Genomic DNA, 16888 nt, shown 5'->3' on the forward strand with positions numbered 1-16888 from the left:
TTACTGAAGATTAATGCTCAATGTCTAGCACATGGGAAGGGCTCAACGGTTAGTTATTACTGTTTTCCGTCATGTCTAGGTCAGTGTATCAGCATACTCTTCATTGTGCTGATGCTCGTCAGCCTTAATAATTGAGTGACAAACACTCTGGCCAGGGAGCAGTCCCTCATAGCCATGTTCCCAGTTTGAATGGTGCTAGCTGTTCCAAATGGGATGTTGTAAGCCAGGGGTCTTCAAACTACGGCCCGCGGGCCACATGCGGCCCGCAGAGGAGTCTGATCCGGCCCGCCAGGTTTTTTGGGCAGTGAGCGCAGCCGAGGTGTTACAGTAGGAATTAGTAGTTCATATAGTCCGGCCCTCCAGCTCTCTGAGGGACCGTGATCTGGCCCCCACTTTAAAAAGTTTGAGGACCCCTGTTGTAAGCAATTACTGGTTGACAGGGAGTTGGCACCAGATTATGTAGAGCTCTATGTAACTATTACGTCCATTCTTAATAGAACCTGAAAACTATTGCACTATTGCCCAGCTGCTGTGGCTCTGGTTGAGCATTGACTTATGAACCAGGTCATGGTTTTATTCCTGTTCAGGACACTTGCCCAGGTTGTGGGCTTGATCCCCAGTGTGAGGTATGCAGGAGGCAACCAATCAATGTTGATGATGATGTTTCTCCCACTCATTCCTCTCAAATCAATAAAAATGAAAAAATTAATAAAACAATTTGGCTATTTTGGGGAGGAGGCATACTTTTTGGATGGTATAAAAGATAATGCCATCTTGCTCTTTTTTGAATAATCCTAAAGATTTGAAATTATATGTTAATGATAACATTAGATTGACATGTTCCTTTAAGAACTTCTGAGCAGTGAATTGGAACAGATTAAGTGATGTAATCTATCTGAAATAGACTGATACATAGTACTGAGTAGTTGTGCCCTTCTTCACATAGAGACCGTATCCAGTTCAGTATAATTATCTTGTAATGTGAGCAATGGTAACTGTAAAGCTTTGTTTAAGGCTGCACAAAGGGAGTAAGATGGACACATTTTGAGAGAAGAAAACTAGTGGTATTCCAACCATACCCTATCTGGTTTATTCTAGCCGCATTTTGCTGCCCTTTAATGAGGTACATTCAGCAATTTTTAAAATGCACTTATAATTCTATGTTGTTATTGAATCACCCGGCCTCATTTTGGCATAAGGCCCTTGGTTATTGGGCTTCTGACCACCTCTCTAGCATCAAATTCATGTTAATCCCTCCAAAAAGCAAATGATAAATTGGGGACTGAAACACAACCAGCCGCAAACCCCGCTAGGTCCTAAGAAGGAAGCTATCGGTTAGGAACCCCCCGAGAGTGGACGCGGGCCATCTCTGGAACAAGAAGGAGTCGTCTCGCCCCGGGGTAAAGTGGAAACAGGTTACATCCTGACAGGTAACCCCGTTATGGAGGGGGCGAGAGGTTCTGTGGCCAGGGGAGAGGTCAGCAGAGTGCTCTTTGGGACGGTTGAGCGATGTGATCTGTTTGAAACAGACTTACACATAGCGCTGAACAAGTGCTTGTGTCCCCAGGTTGAGGCTGAGGCCTGGAATGGGGGGCAGTGACTCTGTAGGAGCTTCCAGCTCTTCTCCACTCGCTTTCCTTCTGTGGAGGAAGGGGTGGGAGGGGGCGTGGCCAGGGCGGGGCTTGGTGGACCGGGGCGGGGCTTGGTGGACCGGGGCGGGGCTTGGTGGGCGGGGCGTCGCGTGACCCCGAGTCTCAGCCCGAGCGGCGCGGCGGCCATGGCGGGAAGGGAGCCCCGCAGCGGGTGCGGCTCCCCGCCGCCGCCCCACAGCGACTGGGGCCGCCTGGAGGCGGCCATCCTCAGCGGCTGGAGGAGCTTCTGGCAGTCGGTGGGCAAGGACCGCGCGGCGCCCCGCGCCTCCCGCGAGGAGGCGGAGGAGGGGCCCGGCACCCTGGCGCGGCTGCCGGTGAGCGAGGGGCGGCCGCGGGGACCCGGGCTGGGACCCCCGGGCTGGGACTCCGGGCTGGGACCCCGGGCTGGGACCCCGGGCCGGGACCCCCGGGCTGGGACCCCGGGCCGGGACCCCGGGGCCGGGACTCCGGGGCCGGGACTCCGGGCTGGGACCCCGGGGCCGGGACTCCGGGCTGGGACCTCCGGGATGGGACCCCCGGGCTGGGACCCCGGGCTGGGACCCCGGGGCCGGGACTCCGGGCTGGGACTCCGGGCTGGGACCCCCGGGCCGGGACTCCGGGCTGGGACCCCGGGGCCGGGACTCCGGGCTGGGACCTCCGGGATGGGACCCCCGGGCTGGGACCCCCGGGCTGGGACCCCCGGGCTGAGACCTCGGGCTGGGACCCCCGGGCCGGGACCCCGGGCTGGGACCCCCGGGCCGGGACTCCGGGCTGGGACCCCGGGGCCGGGACTCCGGGCTGGGACCTCCGGGATGGGACCCCCGGGCTGGGACCCCCGGGCCGGGACCCCCGGGCCGGGGACCCCGGGCTGAGACCTCGGGCTGGGATCCCCGGGCTGAGACCTCGGGCTGGGACCCCCGGGCCGGGACCCCCGGGCCGGGAGGGGCGCCCCGTCCGGGCCCCGGGAGGAGCCGGGACTCCCCGCGGCCCGCTGTCGGCCCGGCCCTGCAGCCCCGGGAGCCTCCGGGCCCGGCACGCCCCGGGTGACCAGCTCCCCGCGGGCGAAGGTCCGGGCCCGCCCTGGGAGCGCCGTCCCCGCCCGGCGCCCGCGGTGTCCGCCGGACAGACAGGCGGGACCCGGGCGCCCCGCGGCGGGGAAGGCGGGGAGGCGCCGGCCCGGGAGCGCATCCCCCGCGTCCTCCGCGTCCCGCCGGCCCCGCGCCCCGGACACGTGGGTCCCCACGCCCCCTCCGGGCTGGCCGCGGCCTCCGTATGCTCCCCGGGGAGGCCAGGCCCGCAGGCCGCAGCATCCCGCCGGCGTGTGTGGTCCATTTGTCGGGGAGATGGAGACTTTCTTAGGAATTGTTAAAATCCCTTCTCCTGGGGGCTGTTGACACCTCCCGCCGAGGTCCATCAGGAATTGAGAACGGCGGGCTCAGAATGGCCCCCCCCCACCCCCACCCCCCGTTACCAACCCCAAACCCCCGTTACCAACCCCAAACCCCCTGGCGCAGGTCCTTTGAAACAACTTAATAGGTTTTTACAGAGGCACTCAGATGACAGGTTTACCCTTGGATGTGACCCAGAGATAAAATCAGAAGTTTGCTTGGGAAAGGTTTATTTTGAAGAATAAATTATTTCCCTAAATAATGTATACCCCAATGGTGTGGCAGAGTACCCATGGGAAGAAATGAAAGGAACTGCTATTTTGCTTGGAAAGTGGTTGGTTTCAGGGTATCAGAAATTAATTGTTCAGTGAGGATTCTCTCCCCTCGGCAGGAAAAGAACTTCAGAATGCTAGCGTTAGGGGGAAATGGTGATGGTCAGTTGATCTTTGGTTATCTAGTATAACAAGTCTTTGTGGATTTGTAATTTATCCCGATAGATTTCATGAAGACGCTGTTCAGTTGACGTTAGGTTTCCTAGTATGTTGATGATCATTTTTCTCATTTATTATCAGGTAAGTGACTCCCCCCTTTCACCTGCTTGCCGCTTCCCTCTATTTCAGATTGACGTGCAGCTCTATATTTTGTCATTTCTCTCACCTCACGATCTGTGTCAGTTGGGAAGTACAAGTCACTACTGGAACGAGACTGTTCGAGATCCGATTCTGTGGAGGTATTTTCTGCTGCGGGACCTTCCTTCGTGGTCTTCCGTGGACTGGAAGTCTCTCCCCGATCTGGACATCTTAAAAAAGCCTGTGTCTGAAGTCACAGGTGGTGCAATTTTTGACTACATGGCAGTGTAAGTATCTAGTTTTATGAATTAAAGAGAAGATATTACATTTGACTATATTATAAGTCAATAGTCCCACCACTAATTATTTTCATAGGTTATAGGTCTTAGTGTTCTTTTGTGAAAATTGGGGTCAAGTTAAATGACTTCATTTTGTTATTTCCCTGTGATGCCTGACCAGAGTATTTGGGTAAATATGCATAGTTCATTTGGCAAGAAGTGAAACTCATCTTCAAATTTTCATTATCTTTAGAACATTTGTCATTTTGTTCAATAGTAAATACTTTCCCTATCCAGATAGGAGGAATGGCCAGAGATCAGAAAGCAGTTCTTTGGCAAGGAGAAAACCATTCTCAAGGTTCTGGGCAATACGATTTTCTTACTAACCCAAAGCATTGACATTTTGGAATATAATGTAGATGAGAGAATTAATGTTACTGAGCAGCTGGTCCCACAGCCAACCTAGTATCAAGTGTATCTGATGCTGAGACTAAACCTTCCCTAGGGATAGTAATAATCATAGTAACTATCTTTTGTGAGCAAATAAAATGATTTCTGATTCTTACAACCCCAGGTTGATTGTTGTTGTTCAAGTACTGCAGTTGGAAAATTTGAAGTTCAGTCTATAAATGGTTTATATAACTAATTAAAGTAGTAAGGCTTGGCCTGACCTGGCTAGCTTCAAATTTGATTTTTTTTTCCTTCTTGAATTATAGGTTCCTAAATAAACATGATTATCTTATTAGCTTAGTAATTGTCTTAATCATCTTGATTTAGTTAAAGGGCTTTAGGGTTTATTTTGATTGGGTAACTTCATTTTCATTTTCAATAACATGTGGAATTGCTAGTATAGACATTTATAGCTATTAAAAGAAACTGAGTTGTTTTTATTTTTATGTGATTCTTAGTTTGCTAGGTTATCTGTAAGGAATATTTGAGCCTCCCTTTATATTTAACACTTACTGAACTGTTACATTTGTCGCTGATAATAAAAGTAAGTAAGAAACTTGGTTATACATATATATATATATATATATATATATATATATATATATATTTGGGGGGGTATATATTTTTTAATCTATAGGAACATTTATGCTGACTGTCTTCAGTGCAGTGTTTCTCAATCTTGGTACTGTTGACATTTTGGACCAGATGTTCTGGGAACTGTCAATATTTTGAGGCACTTCTGGCTTTCACCCACTAGATGTCAGTAGAACCACCTCACTAACCCCCTGCAGTGATACAGTCGTGCCTCGCATAACGAACGCCTCGCACAGCGAACTTTGGACAGGTTTTTCATGAAACCATCGGCCAAAAAGCAGAAAATGGATGAAGATGTGCAAGATTCGGTAGACTCTACTTAGTCTGTCTTAAAATTAAAAAAATGTGTGTTTTTTTAAAAAAATTATGTTTTTAGATGTATCTAAATAAAAATATGTCATCTTAGCATATTTTTTTTTATGTCATCTTAGCATATTTTATGCTACAGAACGAATTATTTTTTTTAACATGTATTGTTATGGGAAAACGCGTTTCACATAACGAACTTTTCGCATAACAAGCTTGCTCCTGGAACGAATTAAGTTCGTTGTGTGAGGCACCACTTACAGAAATGTCTCCAGATGTTGCCAAATGTTCCTTGGAGCTGGGGGGATGCGGGAGGAGGAAAGGGGGAGGGAGTAGCAAAATCTCTCCCAGTTGATAATTTCTCTATGTGGTGAATTTTAACCACTGAAACAAGTGTTAGACCAAATGTTCCATGAGAGAATCTAAATGAAAATAAGTAGTGATTCCTGCGGAAGATTTTCTCAGTTTCTGGACCACTAGTGCTCCCATAGGACCTCATGCTTTGTCCTGTCAGGGCACTCGGCATACATGTTATAATGGTGTCTGTCCCCACTGCCTCCATGAGAATGGGAGCTATATAGTCATTGTATCCTTGTATCTAGCCAATTCTCAATAAATTATACATTGTTGAGTGAATAACTGGTTACTTTTTTTTTTTCTGTATTAATTTTCTAATTGTGACAATTTCATACAGCTACAAAATGTGCTGTCCATATACAAGAAGATCTTCGAAAGCTTGCCGTCCTATGTATGGAGCAGTGACCTCATTTTTCCACTCATTGATTATTCAGAATGAACCCCGATTTGCTATGTTTGGACCAGGTTTGGAAGAACTGAATACATCTTTGGTGTTGAGCTTGATGTCTTCTGAGGAACTTTGCCCAACAGCTGGTTTGCCTCAGAGGCAAATTGATGGTAATCTGCGTGTTAATCTACAGTACCTGATAAGTTAACGCTTTGAGTTTGACGCTAATGTGAATTAGAAGGAAATTCACTTTTTAATTAACTATTTGATGTGATGAAATATAGCAGTGATTTTTATCTGGTATGATGTGAGAGTCACACTGGTGTATCGCAAGAATTTTTAAAACATGCAATATCTGACTCTGTAGTCTGGGACTACACTGACCTCTTTTCCCTTAGGATGTTAAATAAAATAATGACAATAGCCAACATAATAATAGCCTCCTGGTGTGAATGAATCAAAATTATACCTATTTTTTGGTCAGATCAGCAAAAAATATATTTTTGGTTGCTACAGAATTTTAGTAATTACTTTATATGTACCATGACATAAAAGAGGTTGAAAATCACTGAAATATAGTAATTTGGTTAAAGAAAGCCCCCCAGGTGCCAATAGACTGAAATAATGCACTTTTTAAAAGAGGTAAGCTTCCTCTTATTTCCTAAAGTTTATGCAATCCAGAATATAAGATTATGTGAAAGTAAATTAAGTAGCCAAGGTGTTATATTTATACAATATTTACTATATTTTAAAAGAATATTAACAGCAAAAACCATTTGGCTCCTATCTGCTATGTGCAAAATACCTTCACATACTGTATATTGAAATTTCAAAAATGCTTAATTTTAACCTCCCCCTTTTTTTCTATGAAAAAGGAAACAAAAACAAATAAACTTAGTTGGTAAACAGAATATATAATAAATATCAATGACAGTATAATCTAGCTTCACTTATTTATTGAGAGCATCTATTAGATGCTAAAGATGCAGAGATTTAAAACCATATCAAAAGTCTTTGTCCTGAAGATACTTAGTCTAGGATGGACAAAGACAAATGCACTGGTGATTTGAATATGATGCAATTAGTTCCTGGGTAGAAAATTTAGGGTCAAAAAGGCACCACATTGAATAAGAATGCCTCACATGGTCATTAAGATGAGTAGGAGTAGCAATCAAAAAAAGACAGGGTAAAAATATTCTAAGCAATTAGAACTAAATTTCTAAAAGCACAACACCCTGGGTGTGTATGGCACATTTGAAGTAGCTCTGTGTGTGTACGTGTACAGGTGAGAAGCTACTTGTGTGCCATGCTTAAGCATTTGGAAGCTCTTGAAGAATTTTAAGCAGAGGAGTGAGATGGTCGAGATTGCATTTAGGAAGCTCAATCTGCCTCCTAAATGGAAAATTGATTAGGAGAGGTTATAAAGACATGGAGATGCATTAAGAAACCACTAATCCTATATAATAAAAGGCTAATATGCAAATTGTACCCTGGACCAGTTCAACTGGGAATTCTACCAGGGGGTGAGGCCTGCTGACCAAATGCCCATGGCCCCTTCCCCTGGCCAGCCTGGCCCAATTGGCCCTGACCAGGTTGGGCTGGCCAGATCTCACCCATGTACAAATTTGTGCACTGGGCCCTGAGTATTGTGATAAAGGTATGAAGGATATAGAATTGACTGAAGGTGTAGAGATAGATGCCTGCTATACTAGTAAGTAAGCCATTTGTAGCTCCATTAGGGCAGGAATCTTGTCAGCTTTTTCTTAGCTTGATCTGAGTTATCAGGCACATAGCAGGCACTCAATATACATTTGATGCATGAATGAACAAGTGACTTTGTGGATTACTTTATGTATCCAGATCTCAAGAGCAAATTCTGGGCTAGAAATCAAGATTTGACAATCATGGAGTCCATGCGGACTTTGAAGTTTCTGAGGATGGAGAGGAAGATTGTGAACCAGGTGCTGGCATCTTCAGTGAATGTTTGGAGGAAAGGATTATCAAAAGGATGTTTATAAATTACAAGGTCAAGGAAGGAGAGATGGGACTATAGTTGAATGCTGTATGTGTCTCAAAGAGATGGAGTTTTTCAAGAGGGTGGTGAGTAATGGTTAAGACACAGCATTGGGGAGTAAAGAGAACATTGAGAGAATAAGCAACCTTGTTACATGAGAATCCATAGGGAGAGAAGCGGCACCTAGGGGCAGGCTCATTTCAGGTAAAGCCATGAGGTAGAAGGGACAGCTCAAGAAGAGATTGGGGATACGGGGAAATTTGTTGATTATGAAATGGCAATTTCATTCTCAAGACAGTAGCTGGAGTGATTGTTTGAAAATTCCAGTTTAATTATGCCTCAAACCCTGAAAGATCAGGGAAGACTAGAAGGAGGTGTCATTGGCAAGGTTGGTGTGTAAGGAACAGAGTAGAGATCATATTGGGCTGAGGCTAGATGTATTGAGAGGGAAATCTCAAAGTTTCTGATGAAAACAAAGATCATGGTGGCATTCACTTCTGTGATTTCTGAGGTTGGAGGTTGTGCACCAGGCCTAGTGGCCAGAGGACTCGGGTCATTTGGCTTGGGATGCTTGCAGTGCCAGCACCAAGATCTCTGTATATATGGTGACATCAGAGGGTGTGGCAACGTTCAGCTTATTTGGACAACTATATTGGTTATAATGCAGGGATAGTAGAGACCAGATTATATTGTTTTCTTTGTCTGAAGGGAGTGGCTTTGAAAGGAAGAGATATAATTATTTAGGCATTTTTTATTTTTTAGAGGGAAAGGAAGGGAGAAGGAGAAAGATAGAAACATTGATGATAGAGACACATTGATTAGCTGCCTCCTGCATGTCCCCTGCATGGGATAGAGCCCATTACCCCAATATGTCCCCTGACCAGGAATTAAACCCTGACCTCCTGGTTCATAGGTCAACACTCAACCACTGTGCCATACTAGCTAGATACTAGGCATTTTTAAGTAATCTCTCCACGTGCTGTTGGAAGATTAATAGTAGAGGGCAAAAGTGGATGTCAGACACTGTTTAGGAGTGATTGCAGAAGTCCAAGTGAGAGTTGATGGCAACTTAATGCCTTTTCTAAGAAGCAAGAGGGGAAATGAGCCCCTGTGTGTAACCGCCGAAAGAAGGAAGAGGTTTAGAAAGAAGGACAAATAAAGCTGGATGATTCAGATATAAAGTTGAAAGAAGCTAGTACTGTTTAGCACCTGCTATCACGGTAAGCGCCCAGTCAGTCACCGGTGACTGACACTATACTTTCCATCCAGAAGACAAAACAGGCTGGGCGCTTAATGTGCTGTTTACCAGTCAGTCTAATAGTTTTACATACGTAGTCTTGTTTAATGCTTACAATAATCCTAAAAGGTATCATTTCTATGCTTCTATAACAAAACTGAGGCTCACAAAAACATGGCTATATATAGCAAAGTCAAGATTCTAAATCAAGTCTAATTCCAAGTGTTAGTATCTGCCATATATTTTCAATTTTCTAAGTTCCCATTGATGACTCTTCATCAATTTTAAAACAGCTTTTTGTGAGGAGGGTGGAGCCATTTCATTGAATGTACTAGTATACATGGAGTGTAAGACAAACGAGAAACATAAAAATGTGAAGATGAGTCTTAGTCTTGAGGATAAGTAATAGTAGCTGTTATGATGCAACTGGTGCTGATATGATGATAAAGTTAATGAAGATAGTGATGATATGAAAAGGAATGCTATAAACCTAGCAGTTCACTTTAAAAAAATATATATTGATTTCAGAGAGGAAGGAAGAGGGAGAGAGAGATAGAAACATCAATGATGAGAGAGAATCATGGATTGGCTGCTTCCTGCACACTCCCTACTGGGGATCAAGCCTGCAACCCAGGCATGTGCCCTGACCAGGAATTGAACCAGGACCTCCTGGTTCATAGGTTGACGCTCAACCACTGAGGCACGCCAGCCCAGCGAGCCTAGCAATTCTTTGTCTATGTTTTTATTCCTAAGTAAATGGAAATTGCAAGCAGCATCTTTTTCAACATGAACATTCCATTTTAATTCAAACTATATATAAGTTGTAGAATTTTTAAAATTCTGGATAATGTTTTTCAATTTGATCATTTGCTGTCTTTATTAATGACTTTTTTTTTTTTATAACTAATTTTTCCCTCTAGGTATTGGATCAGGGGTCAATTTTCAGTTGAGCAACCAACATAAGTTCAACATCCTGATATTATATTCAACTACCAGGTAAGGCGTCCTGCTTGGTGACTTAAGGACTGGAATATTTTAAGGGGATACAGCCTGTTTAGTGTCTGATTATGTTTTATGTTTACATATTTTCTTATAGAAAGGAAAGAGATAGAGCAAGAGAAGAGCAAACAAGTGCAGTTAACAAGATGTTCAGTTTACAGAATGAAGGGGATGATCAACAAGGAAGCCGGTACAGTGTCATTCCACAAATTCAGAAGGTGTGTGAAGTTGTTGATGGGTTCATCTATGTTGCAAATGCTGAAGCTCAGAAAAGTAAGCATTATCGTATATTCATCTTAAAAGCACTTGCTTTTCAAAGCAAATAAAAGATATTTTTAGGCTTTACTGTGGCTTCTTAAGAATATGATGGTTAATTTTATCTATGTGAGCCTATGACCATTATTTAACAGTGGGTTCTCAGACCTTGATGTGTATTAGGATCCCTTGGGGAGCTTGTTAAAAACAACTGCCTGGTTCCTACCATGGTGGATTATGATTCATAGATTTGGACTGTGTCTTGGGATCTGTTTTTGTTGTTTGCTTGTTTTTAACAAGCACTTACAGAATTTTTATGCATACCAAAATTTAAAACTATAGTTATATGGTACTATTTATTGTATGCTTCTGCATTTTTTGTTATTGCTGTATTTGTTTGTTTGTTTTTGGCCCTATTCAAATAATTTATGCAGATAACTGAAAGTTTTTGCTTTTGTTTTTAATTACCCAGATACAGAGATGTGTGGTGTGGAATGTTTACTTTAAGTAGATTAGTTGAGAACACTATATATTCTGAATAATTGCCATTCATGATGATATATAGGTATGAAATAATAATATTTTTGGGCCAAAATCAGTGTTGCAATTTCTCCCTCAAACCCCTGTGAATAAGGAAGGATATAAGTAATATAATGTATTGTTCTCACTCAGAACACAGTATCAGCAGCCCATTCCTTAAAGAATTTAAAGTTTATGGTGCACTAAAGTTAATAAAAATAAAAGCCAAGTCCATCTTAACTACTAACTAGTTGGACTTGACCTATTGCATTAATGACTTGTCAGAGGAAGTATGTCTATTTCCAGGAGTAAACTCTCTTTATCACAGTCTCTTTAGTCTCTACTGGCTCTATATAAAACATCTAGCATTAAATTAAAATTTTATAAGTCACACACAAAAAATAAAAATGAAATGACCCATTATCAAGAAATAAAGTAATCAGTGGAACCAGACTCACAGATTGCCTGGATGTTGTCACTCTCAGAAAGGGACATGATTAATATGTTAAAGGATTTAGTGGAAAAGGTAAACAATATATGTAAACAGATAGGGATTTTTAGCAGAGAGTAAGAAGCTATTAAATGAGTAAAATGGGAATGCTAAATATTATGTAGAAACCATGATAACAGGTAAATAGTTTCTTCAACTGACTTTTTTGGCAAACAAAACCTTCAGAAAACTGAAAGATAGCTCAGTTGAAATTATCCAAATTAAAACACAAAGAGGAAAAAGAGAAGGAGTGAGGAACAGAGCATTCAAGAGCTGGGAGAACCTATCAAAGGAGAGTTAACTTTTCTTTCCTAAAAAGCTAGATAAAAATATTCTAGTTACATGAGCAATATGGTCTCTTATAGTTACTCAACACTACTGTTACAGTGCAAAAGTAGCCATAGACAATTTGTAAATTAATGTACGTGGCTATTTTCCAAAATAATTGTATTTATAAAGACAGATCCACAGGAATGCAATATGCCAATCCCTGGTCTAACATATATGTGTGTAATTGGAGAACAAAAACATGAAGGGAGTAAGGACAGGAATAAAGAAGATTTTGAACAGATAATGGCCTATATTTCAACATTACTGAAAGACTACAAGCCACAGATCCAAGATTCCCAGAGAACTGTAAACCTAATAAATGAAAAATACATCTAGAGATATCATAGCTAAATTAATAAAAACCAGAATATCTTGAAGGCAGCCAGAGCAGAAGGAAAGATACTTACAAAGGGCCATCGGTAAGAACAAAGACTCCCTGACAGAATTGCTGCAAGCTAGAATCTGTACAGCAAGCATGTCAAACTCGTGGCCCAGGGCCGCATGCCTCATTTGTTTAGCCTGTGTTAGCCTTTGAGTTTGACATGCTTGCTATAGAATATTGCAAAGGGGAGGAAACCTTATGTCCATCAAAGAAATGTTTTAAAAATGAAGGCAAGATCAAGGCTTTTCAGACAAACAAAATCTGTGAAAATTTATTATTAACAAGATTTGCATTAGAAGAACTATTAAAGAACTCTCTTTAGGCAAAAGAATATACCAGATAGAAAATTGCATCTACAAAAAGAAATAAAAAACCCTGGGATGAAAACAATAAAACTATATATAAATTTTTTTTTTCTAATTTTAAATTCCTAATAATTATGTAAAAGAAAATAGTAACAATGTATTGTGGGTATATGATATTTTTAAGTAAAATATATACTAACAGTACAACAGCATTAAAGGGAGGAAATGGAAATATACTATTGTAATATTCTTCTATAAGTGAAATTGTATAATACTATTTACAGGTAGACAGTTATAAGTTAAGAATTACATTGTAAATCTTTGAGCAACCTTTAAAAAAAGTGTAACGGAGGTATCCTATCTAATAAAGAGGGCCTATGCTAATTGACTGCCCCACCCTCAAAGATGGTGGAACCCACAGCCAATAAGGAGGGAATATGCTAATTGACTACCATGTCCTCAAAGATGGTGGCACCCACAGCCACAAGATGGCAGCCTCTCAGTCCCATCAGCTCTGGCCCCCCCTTCTCGCCCTCCTGCTTCCGGAGTCCCCCAGTCCCCTCAGCCCCCCAGTCGCCCAGGACCAGCCCAACGTGCAGGCAAGCCTCAGATGGCAGCTACCAAGCTGCCCAGAGCCCGCCCGAGGCTCAGGTAACCAAGGCTGGCCGAGGCTTGCGCTGCTGGCAGTGGCCGCAGCAGCAGTGGTGTGATGGGGCGTCACCTTTCCCTGATCTCGGGTTGCCTCCCATCCCTGAGAGCTCCCAGACTGCGAGAGGGGGCAGGCCCAGCTGAGGGACCTCCTTCCTCCAGTGCATGAATTTTCATGCACCGGGCCTCTAGTAATTAGATAAAATGGAATCATTAAAAAAATTCAATTCAAAAGAAAGAACAAGAAAGACAAAGGAACAAAGAACAGGTGGAACAAGTCAAAATCCAAGAAGTATATGATAGATTTAAATGCCCATGTTCATAAATTCATTACATGTTTGTTTTCTATAGGGAATATATCAAATCACCTTCAACCTGGTGGTTTAAAAGAACACCTGTTTACAGCTCATGGTTAGAAGAATCTCATTTCTTTTAAGGACTCACCTGCTTAGATCAGGCTCACTGAGGACGGTGTCCCTAATAGAACAGTACAGCCCAATGATGACAGTGATATCGCATTATATTTGCAGGTTCCTCCCACTCAAAGGGGGAGGATTTATACAGGATGCAAGTCATTGCGGATCGCTTTAAAATTCTGCCTTCCACCAAATGTCAGTGACTTATTTGCCCAGTGAAAGGCAGAGACTGTTAGTTTGCATAAAAAAGCTAGACCCAACTATATGTTTAAATTTTTGAAATTAAGGACTTTGAAAGAAAGGGTAGTGATAGCTACAGAATTTGTGAGAGGAAAATATCTATAGCAAGGTATTTTTCTTTTAAACTATAGAGACTTGAATAGTACTATGATGCCCCTCCCTTCTGATTTCACTTAAATGCCTATCCTTGAAAGGCTACCTAATGTAACTTTATGACATATTAATAAATGAACAAAGCAATAGAGGGAGTTTGTTATATTTGGGTTCTGGTAATTTTTTTTATTTCTTTGTTCTGTTAATTTTTAATATAATTTCATTATTTTAGAAACTGTTGTAAATAATGCAAATTAAGAGTTTGACTTCATTCCTTAGGACATGAATGGCAAGATGAGTTTTCTCGTATCATGGCAATGACAGACCCGGCCTTTGGATCTTCAGGAAGACCAATGCTGGTTTTATCTTGTATTTCTCAGGCAAATGTGAAAAGAATGCCCTGTTTTTATGTGGCTCATGAGCTGGGTCTGAATCATCTAAACCACCCATGGATGGTAAGGTCTTATCTTCTCTGGTGAGAAACATACTATTTTATTTTTCAGTTTTTTATTTGATTTTACTCTTCCCTACTCATTCTCTTTAATGAAATAGAACAGTATTCCAAAGTTAGTTTTAATAGCTTAACTGATGTGAGATTTTTTTGGTTGGTGTCAATAGTCTCAACTGATCATTTGTTCCTACTTGTCTCCTGTCATGGATACAATGAATAGTAATTGGGGATTTTATTTATTTATTTATTTATTTATTTATTTATTTAGATGCTACTATCTTGGTGTGTTTTTTTTTGTTTGTTTGTTTTCAGCATTATGCTTTAAGGACCATCAGAAGTATAGATGCCATTTTAGAGTTTCTAGCTCTCCAAAATTTATTTTAATCATGGAATCTTTTCATCAAATGAAACCTTACATGAAAGTCCCTAAGTCAAGCTGGACGCAAGTTTGACATGCTTGCCCTAAGTAAAATAAAGGAAAATTAATATTGGAAATGCTTTTGTTGAAGAATTTAGCAAAATTTCTCCCCCTGTCCCTTCCAAGGAGCTCTGGAAACTGGAACACAATTTGAAAGCTACTAACAAAGGTGTACTTCCTAAGTGGGGCTTTGACTTACTACTAGGAGCAGTGGCAGTCTTAAAGACATGTTTTTGCAACAAGACATCACATTTGTCAGTTGACAAGCTGGGTTCATTCAAAAATGTTTTTGTTTTCAAAGTGGGTCTTTTGGGAGAATTATTTTTCTAATACATACTATCAATAACAAGTCAAGGAAATGGTAGATCTTTCTATCCCCAATTTACCAATAAGCCTGATACTGGTAAATTAAAAGATATGAGATCATATTCTTATCTTACCTGTCTAGAAGACAATACTTGAATGATTCATCTAAAGCTTATTGGGATCTGTTTAGTCCTTTTTTGGTGTCTAGAAAAATGTCCATCATCATTGTAAGATGTTGGAGATGTTGGACTCAGTTTCTTACTGATTATGGTCTCTCTTGTTTGCTCCTAGGTGCAGGACACAGAGGCTGAAACTCTGGCGGGTTTTTTGAATGGCATTCATTGGATTCTTGAAGAAGTCGAATCTAAGCATGCGAGATGATCCTTGTTTTAGACCTTGGGAACTGAAACCATTTGAAACTTGCTGCTGAGGTCATGATGTGAATATTTGCTCCGTCAGCTCATTTTGTCCTGCCTTTTTGCAGATGGGCTTTATATTGGACAGCTGAAGCTGCTGTATTTTTAATATAATTTTTGCTTTTTACCTTAAATCAATTATAAGAAAAAGTTTAGTGCAAGCATTTAGCCCCAAAATAAACCTTGTAAGATTTTTTTTTTTTTTGATAATTTTTATACTTTCTGTCTTCTTAAAAATATTAAATTCTGGAAAAAAACAAGTTTGTGGATTCTGGTCTTTTCGGTTTTCCTAGTGGGGAATAACATATTTGGTAAGCTTTCTATAAGCTTTCTGTAGGTCCTTTTCAAAAGTTCTTAATGGATTATCAAGAAGTGAGCTTTTGTCTATTTTTAATGAATGTACTGCCTAAAGACTGGACTATTCTGGGATTGCATTTAATATTATAGCTATACAACTTGCATTTTCTGAAACAGTGGAAATTAACTCTATATCATATTTAATATTAATTCAGTGAAAATAACTTTTCCTGAAAGTTCTTGTTATTTTCAAATAACTGAAAGCTCAGTTCATCTCTAGATGTAATGCCAGAAGGGCTCTGAAACATAAGTGCTGGACAAATCAATGAGACTTTTTTCTGCTTTTCAGGTCTGTCCTGTCTTTTACCAAAATTCCTCTGGGGGAAATTGTTAAACACAATTTTTTTCTCACATCTGGAGTTCTATTTACAATCCATTATACCAGTTATATTGTCATTAAAAGCTTCCAAGTATTTTTCTCATCCCACCAAAATCTGTCTTCCTATGCCAGGCCTGTTCCACCCACAGATTCCCAGGATAGGTGATTGGTTCCATAAAAACAATATAGATCTTAAATAGTTTCTCATTGGAATTTGGTTTAGTTAGACTTCTTTATATCTATTGGTCTTTGATGGCCTAAAGCAAGCATGTCAAACTCAAAGGCTGAGGCCAAATAAAAGGCATGCGGCCCATGGGCCGCGAGTTTGACATGCTTGGCCTAGAGTATAACCATGTATCTTGTGTTTTCCTGTTGTAGTAAATGGCCAGTATGGCCCAGCGGCACAGCCTCCCTGATCACCTGAGCTGGGTGCTTCAGGTGCGCACGCAAGGTGGATTGTGTGCACCATCTTGTAATGGAGCCTCCAGTGCTGTCAATGGAAGGGAATAATTTTTTTTTTTTTATAACTTTCTACTTTCTATCTGAGAGTAAAACAGTAGTTTTTACAGTGTCTTTAACACAGAATATCCTAGATCACAATGTTTATTAAAACATTTGCAGCCCTAACCAGTTTGGCTCAGTGGCTAGAGCATCAGCCTGCAGACTCGAGGGTCCCAGGTTCAATTCCAGTCAAGGGCATGTACCTTGGTTGCAGGCACATACCCAGTAGGG

General features: G+C 41.6%; 1 protein-coding gene across 4 annotated transcripts; it reads left to right on the forward strand.

Annotated features, from left to right (window-relative positions):
* Positions 1-1741: 1741 nt before the first annotated feature.
* On the forward strand, positions 1742-15740 carry FBXO4 (F-box protein 4). 4 transcript variants are annotated; one of them, XM_084881700.1, is made up of 7 exons: positions 1742-1966; positions 3640-3875; positions 5911-6131; positions 10133-10208; positions 10309-10484; positions 14169-14344; positions 15356-15740. In XM_084881700.1, the coding sequence occupies exons 1-7, from the start codon at positions 1778-1780 to the stop codon at positions 15443-15445; spliced, it is 1164 nt and encodes a 387-aa protein (XP_084737826.1). In that variant the 5' UTR covers positions 1742-1777; the 3' UTR covers positions 15446-15740. The 4 variants fall into 4 exon arrangements, with proteins under 4 accessions (XP_084737826.1, XP_084737828.1, XP_084737827.1 ...); XM_084881702.1 differs by having other exon boundaries at positions 10309-10429; positions 14270-14344; XM_084881701.1 differs by having other exon boundaries at positions 3694-3875.
* Positions 15741-16888: the final 1148 nt, after the last annotated feature.

This window comes from Pipistrellus hanaki, assembly GCF_964339955.1.
Source record: "Pipistrellus hanaki genome assembly, chromosome: 4".
In the NCBI taxonomy this organism is placed as follows: domain Eukaryota; kingdom Metazoa; phylum Chordata; class Mammalia; order Chiroptera; family Vespertilionidae; genus Pipistrellus; species Pipistrellus hanaki.